The sequence below is a fragment of the Diplotaxodon limnothrissa genome, linkage group LG19, assembly GCF_057381915.1.
Source record: "Diplotaxodon limnothrissa isolate DT_005_m linkage group LG19, D_limnothrissa_male_GT1.1, whole genome shotgun sequence".
NCBI classification, from domain to species: domain Eukaryota; kingdom Metazoa; phylum Chordata; class Actinopteri; order Cichliformes; family Cichlidae; genus Diplotaxodon; species Diplotaxodon limnothrissa.
This window is the reverse complement of record NC_140614.1, coordinates 32,245,120-32,265,269: the sequence shown is the minus strand read 5'-3', so window position 1 is coordinate 32,265,269 and position 20,150 is coordinate 32,245,120. Positions and strand designations below refer to the sequence as shown.

The following is a 20,150-nucleotide window of genomic DNA, read 5'->3' as shown; positions in this document are numbered from 1 at the left end:
AGATAGTTGCACATCCCTTTAAACCACAGTAAATATTTGCTTCTATTTTCTCCTAGAGAAAATATTCTGTCCTCGGTATCCTCAGCATTTACATTTTCCACTTTTTGTGCGTAGATCACAAATTTATTGTATATTTAGTAATAAACTCTTTCCAAAAGTAAAACCAAGCTTTTTCCTGGACACCCCTTTAAATATTTTGTTTTCCACACATCACTGGTACAAAGAAATTTAGACAAGATTCTTCCAACGTATCTCTCACTCCCCCAGACCAGTACACCGTGTTCGTTACTCAATGAGTCCCCTGGTGGCCACCAGAGTAATAACAAAAGAATAAGCAGGGAGACTTTTTTTTTTTTTTTTTTTTACCAGTAATGATGCCCTGCGCGTGAGGAATAAGTATAGGCTCGCATTAATAGGTGAGTGCAGGGTATGAAATATAATTTAATGTTTTATATGGCTTTTAAATCCATTCATAGCTGGTTTTGTATTACCAGTCTAGAAAGATTATTGCCCTTTGAATCATATTCAGTCAAATTAATATATACTTTTCCCGCCCGAAATGGTATTTAAATGAAATTAAGACTATTTGATAATTACTTTTATTCGACCGGAAGCGGCCAAGTCTTGGCTTGAGCGCGTGGATGAAATACTTGTCCGATGATGGAAATTCTGCTCAGGAATGCATTTTTCCCTCCTCCGTGTGTGTGTGTGTGTGTGTCGGATATTCCTCTGACTGGCTGTGAGGTAACAAAATAAGTCCGTCCCTCTCTCTTCCGATTGGTCCAGAGTGGATTCAGGAATGTGCTTAAACTGGTTAAATAGCGCTTATATCCACTGGATAGGTCAGTAGAATAAGTGGAAGCATCAAAATAAACGGGAGCTCAAAGAGATTTTACTATCTGCTGAGCTTCTGTTAGAGCTGAACGAGGAGAACAGGATAAATAATAGGAATTGCAAGGACTTTTTTTCTTCCTCTTTATCCAGCTTCCAGCGGTATTTTTTCTTTTTTAAGGTTTGTAAATCATTTTTAGACGATTATTTGATATTTTATTAATGCACAGGATCTTGTCCGGATGTGTTCAGTAACTGTTTGTTATTCTTTGGTTGCGATAGGGTTCACTTGAGGTTTCGAGATGATGCTGTGTGGCATCTCTTTGCTCTTGATGCTTTGGAGTTGTGAGGGCGCACGGCTGGCAGGTGAGAATGGAAAAACTGCCTGTTGTTAAGTTTTTAAACCTTTTGTTTCATATTAAAACTGCAGGGAAATTGAAAGTGGTTTTCAGCTAATTCATTAAAGATAAAATTGATGCATTTACGTGTTTTTTGGTTGTTGTTTTTACACGTAACGTTATCGTGTTATAGCCTGTTTCTTTTGTGGTTTTCTTTGTTTTCTGTGAGCTGTTATGAGACACAACGAGGAGAAAAAAAAAGTAAATGCTGCTTTTCTTTTCTTTGACCGCAGAGAGTCGGGATGATAACAGTGTGTATGACTTATTTGATTTGGCCCGGGTAAATAAGAGACACCATGGCGTGAGTACGGTCAAAGGCCAAGACCCAAACAGCCTAGCGTACAAGGTCCTGAACGCGAGCCTGATCCCCCCCGTCCCCGACAGCTCCTTCAGGGACCTCCTCGACTCCATCCAAACAGAGCGAGGCTTCCTTCTCCTGGTCAACCTGAAGCAGTTCAAAAAAACCAGAGGCAGCCTTTTAACTGTTGAAAAAACCGACGGATCCGGGCCCATCTTCGAGATTATTTCCAACGGGAAGGCGAACACGCTGGATTTGGTGTACTCCACCGTTGACCAGCAGCAGGTCGTATCTATCGATGAGGTCGATTTGGCCACCGGGCAATGGAAGAACATCACCCTGTTCGTTCAGGATGACCAGGCGCAACTTTTCGTCGGCTGTGAAGGGTTCAAACACTCAGAGTTGGAAGTGCCAATCCAGAAAGTGCTCTCCCAGGAGGTGGCAGACACAGCCAGACTCAGGATCGGGAAGGGAGCTCTAAAGGACAAATTTTACGTAAGATGTGCTTTATTTTGGAAGAACCCAGTAACAGTAATGATAAACCAAAATACCATTTAATGCACTATATTGTGTCTTTAAATATTTATGATTTCTTATTTCAGGGAGTACTCCAGAATGTGCGCTTTGTCTTTGGTACAACTCTGGATGCTATACTGAGAAATAAAGGATGCCAAACTGGAGGTAAGTCTTAAAACTGCATAAATAAAACATCAGTATAGTGTGCATACGATTAGACTTAGACTTCTCCCCTCTTCTCTCCTGAAGCTGCTATAACTGATGTCATGACCTTGGATATCCCAGTCAATGGCTCAAGCCCTGCCATTAGGACCGATTACACTGGTCACAAAGCCAAAGGTAACACCTGTCTTCTGTAATAAATCAAATCTTGTACATTTAAAAGTGGAGATAATTCAATGAACTCCTCCTTCCGACATCCAGATCTGCAGTCCGTCTGCGGCTTCTCCTGTGAAGACATTGCCAACATGTTTAACGAGCTCAATGGACTCAATAAGGTTGTTAGACAGCTGTCAAATAACCTCCAAAGACTGGTAAGTGCAAAAGGCAATTAGGATCTTCTCTTTGTCATAATTCACTCCCTCTTTTCCCTCTCCGCTCCCTCTCCTCCTCTGCTTCCACTTAATGCATTCCCAGTGCGTAACCACTTGTCGCTGTAATGGCTTGTCCCCAGCCAAGTCCTTAATGAGACCCATGTGAATACACAAATATGTTTGGCTGTCAGCGGCATTTGCACTGCTTCGCTAAATTCAAGCGATGTCTTAATCACGGCATCGGTCAGTGATTCATTTGTACTGGAACCTTGGCAAAGTGAAAGTTTTCCATCCTTAGTAATTAACCCCCTTTCTGTACCTCCTTCCCTCCAGGAAAGCGAATCCAGAAGAATTTATATGGATTTGCACAAAGGAGTTTGCATCCACAACGGCATCAAGTACCAGGACAGAGATGAATGGACCGTCGATAGCTGCACCGAGTGCACATGCCAGGTAGGCATCATCACACCTGCTGGAATGCAGGATTGGTCGGGGGAAAGCCATAGCCGAGCTTCCTCTGTCCCCGCTGCAGTAAAGTCATAATCCGGTTTACATTATCACCTGCCTTTATAATCACCGTGCTCCTGCCTGAAGGCTATCAACACTTTGTCTGAAAGCATCAAGAGAGCAGCATGGGGCTTTTTGTGCTCGTGTTGTGTAATGAGTTGGGTGTTCAGTGAGGATTATGTCTTGTAGCAACACAGTAGTAGTGTCATGTCGCTGATAAGTTCACTCCGTCGTGAAATATATCAATTAGGCTTGGAATAGCACCAGCAAAGCCTCGTTTTTTTCTCCCCTTCCTGCTAACTCATTATACTTGTACTAATTAATGTTTTCCTTTGTCCAGAAATCTGTGACCGTGTGTCGCAAAATCACCTGCCCTCTGATCCCATGCGCTAATGCCACCGTGCCCGACGGAGAGTGCTGCCCTCGCTGTGGAACACGTAGGTTTTTAATTTTTTCTGACTTTAATCAGATTTTCTTCCTCGATGACTTTCCAGCAAAGAAACAAGCCCCCATGCCCAATCATTTATGCCTCCTCTCCCTTTACAGCAAGCGACTACGCAGAAGACGGCTGGTCCGCCTGGTCTGAGTGGACCCAGTGTTCTGTGACTTGCGGCCGTGGCATCCAGCAGCGCGGCCGCTCCTGCGACCGCATCAACAGCAAGTGTGAGGGCACCTCTGTGCAGACCCGTGACTGCTACCCACAAGAATGTGACAAACGCTGTAAGTCGCCAAACATTCTTAACGCTGACGTTGTTACAGTACGTTTTCCAAGAACATGATGAATTAATGGCGTACACGTCCATTCACAGTCAAGCAGGATGGAGCCTGGAGCCACTGGTCACCCTGGTCTTCCTGCTCTGTGACCTGCGGTGAGGGGGTCATGACTCAAATTCGCCTTTGTAACTCCCCCACGCCCCAGATGGGCGGCAAGGACTGCGAGGGAGAGGGACGTCACACCAAAGTCTGCAGGAAGTCGCCCTGTCCTAGTAAGTCAAATGCCACCATTGAATTCTAAAGTGCATAATTATACAGGGCACAAAAAAACTAATTTCTTTTGTACGCCTTAGTCAATGGAGGCTGGGGACCTTGGTCACCTTGGGACATCTGCTCTGTTACCTGCGGAGGAGGCGTTCAGACCCGTAAACGTCTCTGTTCCGACCCTGCCCCCAAATATGGCGGAAAGGACTGTATCGGCGATGCTTCTGAATCTCAAATTTGCAACAAACAGGAGTGTCCTATTGGTGAGCATCTGAGCCTATTAGCCTAACGTAAACTTGCAGCACAATTTATAGCCTCATTCTTAAGTTAGGAAATCTTTGTCTTTGCAGATGGCTGTCTCTCCAGCCCCTGCTTCCCAGGCACAAAGTGCACCAGCTTCCGAGACGGCTCATTCAAGTGTGGCAGGTGTCCATCCGGCTACACAGGGAACGGCATCACCTGCAAAGACATCGACGAATGCAAAGAGGTCCCCGATGCTTGCCATATTCATAACGGAGTCCACCGTTGCGAAAACACGGAGCCGGGTTACAACTGTCTTCCCTGTCCCCCGCGTTTCTCTGGTCCTCAGCCGTTTGGAAGAGGTGTGGCAGAGGCAACTGCTAAAAAACAGGTTTGGATTATTACTTAAATCTGTTTTGTTTCTGTTGTTGTTGTTGCCTGGTTCACTAGCAGCTTGCATGTTTTTTAATCATCTGTAATTTTCCTTAGGTTTGCGTTCCTCGCAACCCTTGCAAGGACGGAAGCCACAACTGCCATAAAAATGCAAACTGCATCTACTTGGGTGTCTTCTCCGAGTCTATGTTCCGCTGTGAGTGCAAGCCAGGATATGCCGGGAATGGACGCATTTGCGGAGAGGACAGCGACCTGGATGGATGGCCCAACACTGACCTGCCGTGTGTGGAAAATGCCACTTATCACTGCAAGAAGGTACGCCAGACCCCACATGGACAAAAATACACAAAGGCCGTTATTATCCATGTGCGCTCTATTATTGTGATGATTGCCTCCTGAACCTCTCCTTTTGTCTCTTTACAGGATAACTGCCCCAACCTTCCCAACTCCGGCCAAGAAGATCATGACAAAGACGGCCTGGGTGATGAATGTGACCACGATGATGACAATGATGGGATCCCCGATGATAGGGTGAGTAATCACGGCAGTTTCTTTTTTAGCCACGCTTTCCTCGGAGACCAGACATAGTAATCAGCTGTAGCCATCCTTCCTCTGGGCGGTAGAAATGCAAAGTGTTTATGTGCTTTCACCATAGAATCAAAGTGGAAAGTAAGTAAGCAGAGGAGTAGCGTAATATAATTTCTGCAAAAAAAAAAACAGAATTGAGGACAACGTGGCTTGTTGCCCGTAATTCTTAGTGTGGATTCGGAAAGTTGGGCAAGAAATATGCAGTGGTAAAAAAAAAAATCACCAGTGGAATATCACATTCCAGCTTAAGCAAGAAAAAAGTCTGGAAGAGCAAAGTTTTATTCCTATAAATATGACTTCTCTGAGTCGTGACCCATTTTAGTAATTAAGCTGTGATCTCTCCATTAATTTAGGACAACTGCCCAAGAGTGTACAACCCCTCCCAGGATGATGCAGACAGGGATGAAGTTGGTGATAACTGTGACAACTGTGTATATGTAGCCAACACTGACCAAACAGACACTGACAACAACGGAGAGGGTGATGCCTGCGCTGTTGACATTGATGGTGATGGTAAGTTATTTCTCCATATTCTTGCTTTAATCTTGAAACAAAAAAAGCATTCAGTTTCTGAAGGCTAAAAATTAAATCAAAATTGCTCAACAGGCATCCTGAATGAGAATGACAACTGCCCATATGTCTACAACGTGGACCAGAGAGATACCGACAGGGACGGCGTTGGAGATCACTGCGATAACTGCCCTCTGGAGCACAATCCTGATCAGGTAACATCATCTTTCACTTCTACTTCACTGCTGTGGGGACTTACAAGGTTAAATCACATCTGCTTTAATCAAGAGAGGAATGTGACAGCTCTAAAGAGAACGAGCACAGTGCTCCCTCTTCTCTTTTCTCTTCCTTTGTCTGGAGGGACATTGCTTGCATACCTGAAAACAAGGGTCTCCTTTTTAAAATTGCAACCAGGGCAGCACCTCTCATACTGAGGCCGATGAAAAACAGAGGAGGGAATTATGTGAAGCGAGTGCGAGGGTCTCATCAAAAAGGAATTTTGCTCTTTTGCAGATCGACTCTGACTCGGATCGCGTGGGAGACAAGTGCGACAGCAACCAGGACATTGACGAGGACGGTCACCAGAACAACTTGGATAACTGCCCCTACATTCCGAATGCGAACCAGGCAGACCACGACAAGGATGGCAAGGGTGACGCCTGCGACCACGATGATGACAATGACGGCATTCCAGATGACAAAGACAACTGCAGACTGGCCTTTAACCCTGATCAGCTGGACTCTGATGGTAAGTCCATCTCTCGGTTAACAGTCCTGTAAAACGCTGGTGCCTTGATTTTCTAAATCTTTGTTGTAGAGCATTTTTTTTGATTTCCAATGTATTTACTTTCCTCTCAGGTGATGGACGTGGTGATGTGTGCAAAGATGATTTTGATCAAGATAATGTTTTGGACATCTATGATGTATGCCCGGAAAACTTTGCCATCAGTGAAACCGACTTCCGCAGATTCCAGATGGTTCCTCTGGACCCCAAAGGTACCTCCCAGATCGACCCCAACTGGGTTGTCCGGCATCAGGGCAAGGAGCTGGTCCAGACTGTCAACTGCGACCCTGGCATTGCTGTCGGTATGTAATATACGGACAGACGTTTTTTCTGCAATGAACACAAACTGGTAGCAAATTGATACTAACCCATCTTTTTTTAAAATTCAGGTTATGATGAGTTCAGCGCGGTGGACTTCAGTGGAACATTCTTCATCAACACGGACAGAGACGATGACTACGCTGGTTTCGTGTTTGGCTACCAATCCAGCTCGCGCTTCTACACAGTGATGTGGAAACAGATCACCCAGACGTACTGGTCCAACACACCCACAAGAGCTCAGGGCTACTCCGGCTTGTCAATCAAAGTGGTCAACTCCACCACAGGGCCCGGTGAGCACCTGAGGAACGCCCTGTGGCACACCGGAGACACCCCAGGACAGGTGAGCACAGCTGAACTGACTCAGAGTTTGAGGCGTAATTGAGGAAAACGTTTGAGACTTTTCTCATTGTAACTTTTGCTAATTGTAACTTTTAGGTGCGCACTTTGTGGCACGACCGCAAGAATATTGGCTGGAAAGACTTCACTGCCTACAGATGGCATCTGACCCACAGACCCAAGACTGGACTTATCAGGTGAGACCAAAACCCCAGAAGAAGAAGAAAAAAAGCTCTTTCATTCAGTTGCATAGTTTAAAACTTCTCCACTGCTCCACTGACTGTATTTTATTTTGTAGAGTGGTCATGTATGAAGGCAAGAGAATCATGGCTGACTCCGGAAACATCTACGACAAAACCTACGCCGGTGGGCGGCTAGGCTTGTATGTCTTCTCTCAGGAGATGGTTTACTTCTCAGACCTCAAATACGAATGCAGAGGTAAGTACACATTTGAAGGTTAGATGCATTTGAAACCACTTACCTGAAACTTTATTCCTAACATCTTTCTATCTGCGACTCCTTTCAGATACATAATCGGAGCACAGAGGCTTTTAGAAGAATGTATCAGTGTGAAACGAGACCTGGATCGACTTATTTAACTCCCTTCCTTTGAGAAATACGCGTTGGAAGTATGAAGAGCAAGCGAGCTAACGTGAGGTGACCTCAGGAGTCTAAGCCAAATGAAAGTAAATTCTGCACCACAGCACCAAACTCAAATTTTGAGCACGGCTCTGCTCAGAAGACGATTGGCTCTCTCACTCTGTTTGCTCTGATCTGCGTTGAAAGAGGGCCACATTTTCTTGCTTTGCACACCTGAACTGTTGTCGGTATTCCTCTGTGGATGAGGGACCAAAGGGAAGAGTGTTTCTGTTCGTTTTTGTTTTTTTAAGAAAAGATATTTTTGTGTATTAATATGCATCTGCTGTGGACTCAGATATACTTGTTTCAGTATGAAGAAAACAGTAGGAGAACTTTGTTAAGTTTGGAGGGTGAGATTACCCTTTGAAGGAACTCTTGAGGGACAATGGACAGTATGGACTGACTGTTACTATCAAAGAGAGTGAATGCTATGTGTGTTTGTGCATTTGTTCCACCTGATGAGCGCAATTATTGAGATAACCGAGTCGAAATTTGATTTTAATTCCCTGTGACAGCCCCCTTTTTAAAGGCACGTGCGTGTATCCGAGGCGCAGGGCTGGCCCGAAATATTCGTTTTCTCAGGAAAAGAGCACTAGAAGAAACAAGGAGAGCACAATATTAAGGACAGCACAGGGCCCCAAGGCAGGCACGCTGCTTTGGAACAGTAATTATGAGCAAATATAACGTGGATAACGAATATGTGAGGGGCCAGTCTGTTTCCTAAGATTATTGTAAGTGTAACTGTTTATAGCTTTAATTGTTGCTCATTTTTCCACCTTTAAATGTCAGCAGCAACTCGTGAAATCGGGATCCTCTAAAGATTAAGAGTTATTAACCTCGGACCAAAACCACAAAACAAAAAACATCAACAACACCATCTCTAAATATTCCACTTCTGCAGTGTGTGTGGCTGGTGTGCCTGAGCTTGTGTGTACAATTTCTGACAATGGAAAACAAAAAGGAAACCCTTTATGTACAAATATTACCTCATTAGTTCTTTTTGTGCTGAGACCAGCAATACACGAGAATCCCTTGTCTTATCAACAGAGTATAAATTGGTTGGCTTCTATTTTTTCTCTTTTTTTCTTTAAAGCAAGACTTTTACTATCATTTATATGCTGTATATAAGATATTTTTGTAGCAAAAGAAGCCCAAACGGGAACGTAAAGGATTAAAGAAATGTTGCCTTGACTGTGTTTTGCGATATGTATTTGTGGCGTCTTGATAAATTATTCTGTTTGTTTTATGTTGAGGGTATTTCATTTTGTGTAGATGTATGCTATTTAAATAATTTATCTAGAAGCGTAGCCTCATATGGAAGCGTTTCTGTCTGTATAAACTTATTTGCACACTGACACGAGGATGTCTTTGTCATTTTGGTTTTTGTATGTCTTTTTTTTAATATTAGTGAAGCTTTTCTATAAACATTTGTCCCATAGTTTTTACCCAAAGTGCTGTTTTTTACTCCTACTTGTTATTTTACTATGTAAAGTGAACATTAAACTCTCTAGAAAAAAGTTCCAAAGGTTCTTGGTGTCTTTTTGGGAAAACAAACAGTTAAATACTTGATAACCCAAGCGTCTGTCGCTGTGATTTTTGACATTCATATCTAATTCAACTAAGGTCTTCTTAGAAAAGCAAAGAGAGCCAAGTCACGCTGTGTCAAACAACTGGAATCCATTAGTTGGGTCTTGTGAATCCTCTGAGAAAGGGAGTATCCTTGGGAGTCAACAGCAGCAAAACTCAACATGAAATATAACCTTGTTAAGCAGCACATCGACACAGATATGGCCACACATCGCATTGCTTCACTACCACTGGACAGGTAGACATAAGGAATTTAGCCCTGCAGAGTAATAAAGGTGCTAACTTTAAGGAATATGGAGCTAAGTTATGGCTGTGTGCCACTTTTGCCATTAAGAACTTGCAATGAAATTCCATACTTTTCATAAAAAACATCTAAATATAACCTGTCAAAAGTCAAGATGACTTCCTATCCACAGACCAGCTCTATAGCTTGCTAGCTGCTGTGCTGTAAGACACCGCAGCAGTATATAACTGCAAACTGAAATATGACTGCTAATTTAAATCTTTCTTGGGGTCAGAAAGAGCTGGAATGTGCGCCAGTGAGGGTCCCGCCAGAAAACCCAGACTTTCTCAGTGTGCCGCAGGTCTCTTTACATTAGCACTGACCTCATTCTTGCCATAATGAGCTCAGTGTTTTTCCATTACCCTAAATGAGCAGTTTATCTTACTCTTCTGAAAATATACTGTTTCAGTTACGCACACATTATTTGTGTACAGGAGACAAATACGCTACATATGCTGTGATTAATGACATGAGTTGCACATGTATGACAAATAAAAGTTTAAAATAGACAGTTTTAATCTAGTCCCATCAGTTAGAAAAGAAAACAGTGACGCAGAGTTCACCGTGTTTGGAAAGTGTCCTTGGAGGTTCACCTGGCTGATTCCAGTGTAGAGGAATGTGAGATAATTCCTGCCGTTTAGACGAGGTCAGAATGCGGGGGTAAGGTGAAGAGTGAGATGAACAGGCCTATAGGTGTCCAGTGCAAGGGGAGTAAAAAGGCAGGGCCTCTGGGCTGAGGTTGAACCGGGTGTGGATTAGCTCCTAAGATTTTGCATGCACGGAGCAAAAAAGGAACAACGTCAAGGGCTTCCAGAGGTCTCTCAAACAAACCAAAACTCGTCATTCTTAAAGCTGCCAATCTTTTGTCAGGGTGAACCACTTATGTAAATGACAACTGAGCTCGAAAGAGGTCACACAGGGTCCCATTTCAGAGGATCTCGCTAACCCATCCGCTCTGGAGGAGATCACCTACAGAGCCAGGAATGAGCGGAATGCTTGGAGCTGAGCTACAGCCGACTATCACCACCGTAGAGCACACATCCTCCCTTCTCATTAGCAGCAACGCTGGATGTCTGACCACACATTACTAACACAGACGTTCTATATTTTGTCGGAAAAAGCTTTAATGCACGGCAGCGCTCAGAGTTCACCCCCACAGACACGCTGCTATAAGCTGATGTTTATGTGTGCATTAGAACATTCTGCGGCTACAGCACCCGGTTATTAGATTTAATGACAGCAATTTTCTGTTCTGATCTATGATACTTTGGTTAATAGAAAGCATGGCCCTGCTGCTCTGTTTCCTCATGCAGACATATAAACACAAATAGAAGCAGTGTTATAATCGAGCTACATGTTCAAAACATGCAGACCAATTAGGATTAAAAAAACCCAAACAAAAAAAAACAAAACAGTTCCCATCCTAAAGTAACCAAATTTGATGACTATAATTTTTCCACTTTTAACACATTGAATATAAAATATCCATCAGTTTATGCTGCTATACACTGATCAGCTGCAATATTAAAACAATGGACAGGAGATGTGGATATCATTGAAGACTTCATTACAAGACAACATTTAAAATCTCTGGATTTTCCATGAAAGGTATCCCACTTTTCGTGGAAACTTGCACTGATGGTCGGCACCACCTTGAGCCAGCAGGACAGTGCACCCTGCAACAATGCAAAACAATGCTCGAGAACACATCAAGGAATATGACCAAGAGCCCAAGGCATTGACCCGATCTTCAAACTCCCTGCACTTAATCCCATCAAGCATCCATGTGTTCTGCTGCAACAAGCCCAAACCTTAGAAGTGTCATTTCAAGACACCCCAGAAGCCCAGCGTCCTCATCCTCACAGGCCAGGGATGTCTTAATATCACAAACAAGCGCACACGACTTCCCCTAGGTAGCTTTAATTTTGTAAGTCTATAAATGAAGAGACTGTTCTATCATCAGAGATCTAATGCCAAAGTCTAACCACATAAAATCATTAATAAGTCCCAGAAATGATCCCGTCTGGTAGCAGTCAAATCATTTTTTCAGGTCTTTATGTTGAGTCATTCATTTCAAGGTCCTGGCTCCAACTTTTTGCCAGCTCACATCCATCCATCAGGCAAAGTAACTGTTCGTCCGTCAGGTCCGGAGACTCATTCTGCAAAAAAAAAACAAAACCCACCAACTGATGTAAGATTTCAGTGATGCTTGTGTGAATTTAGAGTTTCAAAATCAATTAAACAGACACAACAATATGTGTGTATTTGCAGATTCGTTCCACATGCAGGCCTACGGTGCGGATGTGTAGATATGTAACTGTTTCCAGGTCACGTCTGCCGAATATTATAAAAAGTGACCAACTGCTGACATCATTCCTGCATTTCTTCCAAACAAATTTTACTGGGTCTAAAGCTTAGTTTCTGACAAGTCCAGACAAAGTGCTGTATTAATACATGACCTCACACAACAGTGGCACTTCATAATGATGTACTGCACCGCTCTGCTTTGTTGGAAGGTGTGTGGGAAAAACACTTCCACTTGGATGCTAGTTTTGTTTTTCTACGCATAAGCCAGACTCCTCACAGGCAGCCTGGGACAGCGAGTGAGTTCAAGGATGAAAGAAAACTAGGTTATGAGGAAAAGGGCTTGAAAGTTAAATAAACATCAAAATCTATTCCTGGGAATGACGCGTCATTTGGCGCTATATGCAAAGTCTGAATTCCTGGCGACCGTAACTAATTTACCTACGCACGTGTGCTCATAGACAAGCGCAAGTTCACGGTGTAAGGACTCTGCACTTTGTTTAAACAGCTGCAACTCAACAGTCAATTTGTTCCAATATTATCGACTCATTACCTTCCGTGACAACGTTAAATCTCTGAGTTGAACAGAAATCGCTGTCATCATTCTCTCTGCGCTCGTGTTTTTAGCTGTCAGCCCTAAGTGAAATGAATGTCCCTGGCCTTGAAGTAAGGATGCGATCCAGATATTCTGTCCCTAATCTCAATCACAGTCTTTAGTTAGTATTAACTGATCTTTCCCCCTCCTACTTTTGATCAGCAAAACAATACAACACTGACATTTTAGGGAGTAAGTGAACATGTTGTCCTCAAAGTTAGTGTGCTAGAAGCAGAAAAATGGGCAAGTGTGAGGATTTGAATGACTTTAACATGGACTAAATTGTGATGGTTAGACGGCATCTCCAAAACTGCAGCTCTTTGTAGGGTGGTCCGAGGAAGGAACCGTAGTGTCATGGGTGGCCAAGGCTCACTGATGAAGGCATAAGGTGCTCACATTGCCAAAAATGTAATACAGGCTCTGATAGAAAGAGTCCCAGACACATTACGACTGCCAAAACCCCCAATGCTTTGGACAAAGTCCATCTAGATGTTACTTTAACACGGACTACCTACCTAAGCAGACCATGTACACACTTTCATGGAAACCCTGATAGCTGTGGCCTCTTTCAGCAGGATCATACACCCTGCCACAGGGTGCACAACAATGAGTCTATGGTGTTGATTTGGCCTCCAAATTCCCCAAATCTCAATCCAATTGAGCATCCGTGTGATGGGCTGGTATAAGAAGCGCAATCAATGGAGACCCCACCTTGCAACTTACAGGACTTAAAGTGCTAACATCTTGGTGCCAGATACCACAGCACACCTTCAGGGGTCTAGTGCAGTCCATGCCTCGACAGGTCAGGGCTGTTTTGGCAGCAAAAGGGGGACAAGCACAACATTATACAGGTGGTCATAATGCCTGACTGACGTCCAAAACAATAGATTTTAGAAACCAAAAGCAACAACAGTCACCTAAGAAGATATTAAGCAATGCAATTCTTTTCACCTCTTCCTCACACCGCACAGAGTAATTCCCGTGTCTCATCTACCCCCTTTAGCTAGTACCATTCACCGGTCATATGCTGACCTGACCACCCACTGAAACGCTCCACCCCATTGTCAGTGGGCTGACAAGACATTACCACACAATCCCGTCCATGTTCAAAGTCCTCCAGAATGTAATCATACCCTTTAGGTCATTGCAGGTTGGGTGGTGTTATTCATCTTTACCCTCACAATTATCCAGACATGTCATCATTTACCAATAGACAGGAGCACACAGGCACCACAGACACAAACGCCCCACAGTGCCCCCCTGGAGCGGTTCATTATCTTGACCCTTCAACATTCATGTAGCTGTGGACTTGACCTCTGCTTCTACATGGCGCAAATGAAACAATAAAAGAGCAAGTTCGAAAAAAACAAACAAACAAAAAACGTAAATAAATATAGAGTATGCACAAAAATATAGAGTTTAAATAAATGTCTATCCATTCTACAGCCGCTTAGCTATTCTTTATATATATTCTTATGTAACAACTGACACCTCGGCCACAGAAAAAGTTTGTTAAGGAAAGGAGACGTACATTTTTCTGAACGTAAGTGAGTAATTCCTGCAACTTGAGACAAATGGCAGAAGAAAAAAATTACAAGTCAATTAGAGGCTTGTCATTATTTTCTGTGTACATGAATGGGGCAATAAAAAGTGCCCCACTGGCTGGAGTCTTAATGGTCTGAAATGCCTCTAACTGATACCAGCCGTCTTGGAGATGGGAACAGGTTAGACTTTCCAACAGAGAGGAGAGGAAAGGAAAGAAGGAAGAAAGAATGTTCTTTCTACTGCTTTGACAAAATGCTACAACTCTTTAAAAGTGGTTGACCTCCGATGACCTCGGTACTTGAGGAGGCCAGGGGTGTCTGTGGGTGACTGATATGTGCTTTCGTGCTGCCACACAGCCATTTAAGGTCCTTCACACGGGTGTTCACTGTTCGTAGACTTAAATTACACCTTTCTTGGCTGCTAATTCAAAGCACATTGTGCGCTGTCGGTCCTGCGTGCTGCACAACAACATTGAATATTTAGTATTTACTGCTGTTTACACTTAGCTCGATTAATGTGATGGTGTTGTGTTTAATATGTTGCTTTGGTTTTTTTTGCTTGTTTCTCTTCTTTTTCTCTCAACAGCTGATCCAGGAGATTCTCCCCCCCCCCCCCCCCCCCTTCTCACTGTCCCTCTCCCCTTCTGTTTTTCTTTTCCTTCATCTTTCTCTCTCCCTTTCCTATCCCTCACTCATGTCTGTCCCGTCTGTAACATCTGAAAATAAAATAAAATAAATAATAAAAACAAAGGTCGATCAAATGGACCAATACGGCAATGCCACGATGATCCATTTGGCAAAATAAATCCATTGGGTATCCTTGTTGGTCTTCAGACAACAATTCTGACGGCTAATGAACCAAATGGGACAGGCAAAAAAAAAAAAGGTCCTTCATTTCTTCTTGGTGGAAGGTTTCGGTTTCCTAGCAGCAGGGAACACATGAATTTTGGTAAACAGCACAGAAAACTGCTGGGATTACAGGAAAGCTTTCCAAAGAAAATGTTTGATAAAATTGATTAAGGTGCTTCCAGGGAGCATCTCCTTGTTCCACTGGGTTATCAGTGAGACAGGAACAACAATGCTGGGCTTACATGACAGCTCATGAACGCAGAATTCACTATCAGAGCGATTCTGAAGGGAAGTGAATGAGTAAGCAGGAATAGATAAAAACTTTGTTTCTGGGTGGCTTTGGGTCGCGTACATACAAGCATCTCACATACGCAATCTACAGTGAAGAGAAGAGCTGTGTATGCTGCAAAGCCTTAAGCTGGCAATCCCAACCATGATTCTCTGTAATAAACATGTGAAATCCAAGGTGGAAGTGGAAAATCTTGAGTTTGTCAAGTTACAGGCCTTTGACAGTTTCTGTTTTATTGTCACCGGGGTCATTAAATAGTTTTTATTTTAAAGTGAATCCAGTTCTTCCACCAGCAAACAATGGCAAGGCGAGTGAACTTCTTGACCTGAAAGATCAGAACTCTCCGCCACTCTCAGAGCATGATCAGCTTTCCACAGGGAGATAAATCTGGCAAAGACAGAGATGTGGAGCCCTCCAGCTACATTCTGCAGAGGACTACCACCTCTACCACAGCTCATCCTGCGCTTCGTACACACAGGATGCAAGACCAGGTTTGAGCACAAGTGTGGGCCGCTCAGCTTTCAGGGTCACCGACTTCAGTTGCATACCTGAGCTCTATAGTCCACAGACCCAGACGTTACTCCTCCGGGAGAAAGAAGAACTTAGAATGAATGGGAGTGCAATAACTTAATTATTGCACTCCCATTCTGCTATACAGTAGCATAGCACCAACATTATATGTCATGTCAAATAGCAGATAATATATATTTTAACATTTTTTTTAAATGCATAGTAACTCTCCTAAATACCCAAAGAGCCTCTGCTTCAACTCTAACAGCTATATCAACATAAAATAGTCTTTGGTTTTAACTCTAAGAGCCATGTGTCAATTGTTTTGTTCATCCTAGTCTCCTTTGCAGAGCCTGAACAGAAGCAGAAGAGGTTGCAGCAGCAAAAGGTTCAAATCTGACAGATTTAAAGTTGAGAGCTTTGGATTGCATACTTAACAATGACACTGTGTAATTGGGAAAAAAAGACTCTGGCTTTTCTTTACTGTATACTTCCATAGTTTGAATCACAGGTTAAAGTGCAGCGGTCAGGAGTGCTGACTGCCTGAGACGGCTAACGCTAGCTAGACAATGTTCCTATGTTTAATGTGGGACAAACATCTCTGTGCACATGAGAGCTGCTGCTAAAAGTATCTTTCAGTTTCTGAGCTTGCTAACATATTACATATCCTCCCAAATGACACATGTTGTAAAAGTTCAAAATTACTTAATCACCAATCATAACTTCAATATTTAGGAGGCTAGGCAGGCTCAGACGTGCCCCGTGTCATTAAACCTATATTGCATCCATATTTCAAACAGCGTCTGCCATGGTCTGTCCCGAGGCTTGAAGCTTAGGAGCTGTTTCCGCAAATATATCCAAAAGCGGTGTCACCTCCTAAATTTGAATTTGTATATTTGAAGTTGAGTTATAGAGCATGTACAGGAGATAGGAGAGATCATAGTGACACTGAAAAACCTGAGACCAGTGGGGAAGAGACTTTTCTCAAATTGAGCCCTTTCCAAAGATCATACGGTGACAAAGCAGAGCCGATGAGGGAGATAAGCTAGCAGCTAACAGCCATCAGCTGTGGATGCAGTGAAGCGAGGAAAGTGGTGAAGCATGCATAGAGACAGATAATTGATTTTGAGATTCAGATCCAGATAAGTCAATTTATAAAAATTTTTTTAACCTAGACTGCTGTTCCGATAAATGCTAGAAATAATGAGGTAATAACAAACTGCTGTAAGTGAGGAAGTATGACTGATAGTGTTGGCCTGATTAAAACAAGACCGTTGGGCTGGAACTATCCTGTTTTACAGTAAATGCTGAGATTGTCCTTCCTTTTGCTGTAGATTTAGGAAGGCAGCAAAAACAGGCTGCAGGAAAACGAGCACCAGATCAACTGTCGAGCATCACACAGTTTCTTCAGAAAAATAGGCTTGTTAACCTCGTCAAATCTGCTATTTTAAGATATCTTTGTTTTACCGTATTTCAAGCATGTTTAAATAAATAGCTACGAAAAACCTAATACTTCACCTTCCTAACTTCTCCTTTAATCACACACTTGAATTTGGTCAAACTCAATAACAGGAATGTCACGGTCTGCGGAGGCAGACCGTGCGGAAATGTGTGTGGTGGACCCAGGAGCGAACACAAGCGAGGATGCAGGAGTGGAGTTAAACAAAAGCGAGCCTTTTATTCTGGCTGATGAAAGGAACAAAACAGAGTGCGGGCAGCATAAGAGTAATAGTTCAAACAGAAACCTAAACTGGACATAAACTAAGGAAAAGCTATGGCTGGAGATACGGAAACACAGACGACGCGACACAGACTACATGAAACACAGAGACTAAATACACAAGAGGGATGATCAGGGGAAGTGGCCACACATGGGAACACAGCTGACACATATAAACATAACAAGACAAGGCAGGAGTAAACAACACTGACGGGAGACTGTCAAAGTAAAACAGGAAGTACACAGAGGTGCAAACAGGAGGAGAGAGAGAGCACGGGCATAGTGGGCTGGGGAAACATGGAATGAAACACAAGGAGGGGAGATGAGGGCTCACAGATACATAGAGGGGCACACAGGGGATAAAAGTCACAAGGGGAAGTCAAATAAGGAACAACATAACAGGACAACTCAGGAAACATGACCTAAATAAGGAACGAAATACAAAAATACAAGAAACTAAGAATACTGGGCCCACATGGCCCAGGACCATGACAAGGAATTTTTTTTAAAAGTGCTCTTAAGCAGTGGTTCACCAGACTCTCTGAAGTTTTTCTTTTCTTCTCTCATTTTCAGTCCAGTCCTTGTACCATTTTACTTTTTTTACATACATGTTTTTTAAGCCACTTAACACTGACATATGAATCACTCAAGCATAAAAAAGGCACTCGACCCAAGGGATGAACCACATAACAGAGAAACCCATTTGTATCTTTAGGCACTTTGTTACTAGCAACCTGTTGCAAAAGCATATTATTTGTTCTCCTTTCCTTAGTCGAGTCTATGAAAAATGCCAAAGATAACACAGTTCGACAGGCATAAAATAATATTTTTGCACCAACAAGGTAAGAAGCGTAGTGGTTGCCTCACAGCAAGAAGGTCAAAGCCTTTCTGTTTGGATTGCATGCTCTCCCCGTGTCTGTGTGGGCTCTCCCCAGGTTAGAGGAAGAGGTTAGTTGAGGTTAGAGGGTTTAGGTTAACTGGTGATTCCTTTGCTATAAATGTAAATGGTTGTCTGTTTCTGTGCTGGCCCTGTGAGAAATTGGCCACCTGTCCAGGATGTATGGCTGCTGGTTTAGACTCCAGTCTCACCCACAACCCTGAATTGGATAAGCAGAAGAAAACAGATGGATGTATGGATGGATAAATTTCTTCTTATCACACTTTTAATCCAATAGAAAACTACACAGAAACACTGCATAGCTAGCAGACAGTCGGTGTAACTGGAAATACAGCCTTTGGTTCTATGGCTTACACACAGATCTATTGAAATCATTACAGTGCTCAAGTGAATATTTGTCCCGAAGGCATTCACGGCATTCTGTCTTCACAAGAATGGGATCTTGGGATATATGCATAACATTATCCCTCTGGGGACGGCTGTCACCCAACGTGGAGGCCCAAAAGTCTTGTGAGAGTCTCTGAGTTATGTATGTTATACAAATCAACTTTATGAGTATACTGCAGCTGTGTGAGACTGGTTAAGTATGCCCTCCCAGACAAAATCTGTACAAATAAATCTTTTTCTAGCCACAAAACAAGGCCCGTGGCACTAAAAATATATACACTGTGAGGCTGCTGTTTACATTGAAGTCACTCGCTGGGTTCACTCATTTAGTCACACTATATAAAAATGCAGTGACACATGGTCAAACGCAAAGAGTGTGTTGCAGCACCAGTAGTTAAGGGACTGGTGGGTTTGATGTTTTGGAATCACGATGAAAGAACGGTTTTCCTCGAATGGAGCTCGGCTTAATTAGCAACAAAATTCCACTTGTCTCTCCTTAATTAGGCCAGGAATAGGCCTCAGTTGCATGGCGTGATGCCGTGTGATGTAAGGGTGTGGCTGCCGCTCGGTGGTTTTATTACCTCACTATTTGTCAGAGAAATGCCCATCTTTTATGTTTGAATTAGGCATACTGAATATACATCACGCTGTGATTCATCAGTGTGAGAACTGATGAAAAGAATTCCATAAACAGCAGCAGGAGCTTCCCTTTTAACACCAACAAAGTCTAACAAATAAATGTATTAAGATAAGATAAGATAAGATAACCTTTATTAGTCCCACACGTGGGAAATTTGTTTTGTCACAGCAGGAAGTGGACAGTGCAAAAGTTATGACGCAAAAATTAGAATACAATAAGAATAAATACAGTACACAACTGTACAGAATAGAATAAAATAATATACTATATACAGTAGAATAAAATAAAATAAATATACAATAAGATAAAAATAGAATACAAATACAAATACTATATAAAACTGAGTAAAAATACAACGATGCCAGAAAAGATTATTGCACTTAGTATTATTGCATATGTATGGATGTGTGTGTTTGTTCAGTTAAAGTCTTTGTTGTGGAGTCTGACAGCAGTGGGGAGGAAAGACCTGCGAAATCTCTCCGTCCCACACCGTGGGTGCCGCAGTCTCCCACTGAAGGAGCTGCTCAGTGCTGTCACAGTCTGCTGCATGGGGTGGGAGATGTTGTCCATCAGGGATGACAGCTTAGCCACCATTCTCCTGTCACTCACCACCTCCACTGGGTCCAGAGGGCATCCTAGAACAGAGCTGGCCCTTCGGATCACCCTGTTCAG

The 20,150-nt window shown here is 43.0% G+C and overlaps 2 protein-coding genes across 2 annotated transcripts in view; one reads left to right on the top strand and one right to left on the bottom strand.

Moving 5' to 3' along the window:
• Positions 1 to 860: 860 nt before the first annotated feature.
• On the top strand, positions 861 to 9,377 carry thbs1a (thrombospondin 1a). Its single transcript, XM_085343192.1, has 22 exons — positions 861 to 1,012; positions 1,114 to 1,197; positions 1,463 to 2,022; positions 2,130 to 2,208; positions 2,293 to 2,382; positions 2,467 to 2,576; positions 2,910 to 3,029; positions 3,424 to 3,520; positions 3,630 to 3,803; positions 3,893 to 4,069; positions 4,151 to 4,324; positions 4,412 to 4,692; positions 4,791 to 5,009; positions 5,118 to 5,225; positions 5,636 to 5,795; positions 5,889 to 6,007; positions 6,306 to 6,540; positions 6,651 to 6,878; positions 6,966 to 7,237; positions 7,333 to 7,430; positions 7,532 to 7,671; positions 7,760 to 9,377. The coding sequence occupies exons 2-22, from the start codon at positions 1,134 to 1,136 to the stop codon at positions 7,765 to 7,767; spliced, it is 3,513 nt and encodes a 1,170-aa protein (XP_085199318.1). The 5' UTR covers positions 861 to 1,012; positions 1,114 to 1,133; the 3' UTR covers positions 7,768 to 9,377.
• Positions 9,378 to 10,225: 848 nt separating this feature from the next.
• The window catches only part of fsip1 (fibrous sheath interacting protein 1), a 38,388-nt gene continuing 28,463 nt past the window's right edge, over positions 10,226 to 20,150 (bottom strand). Inside the window, exon 10 of the mRNA XM_085343202.1 lies at positions 10,226 to 11,901. Within this exon, the coding sequence (XP_085199328.1) occupies positions 11,797 to 11,901 (105 nt within the window). The 3' untranslated portion in view covers positions 10,226 to 11,796. The remainder of the gene's footprint in view (positions 11,902 to 20,150) is intronic.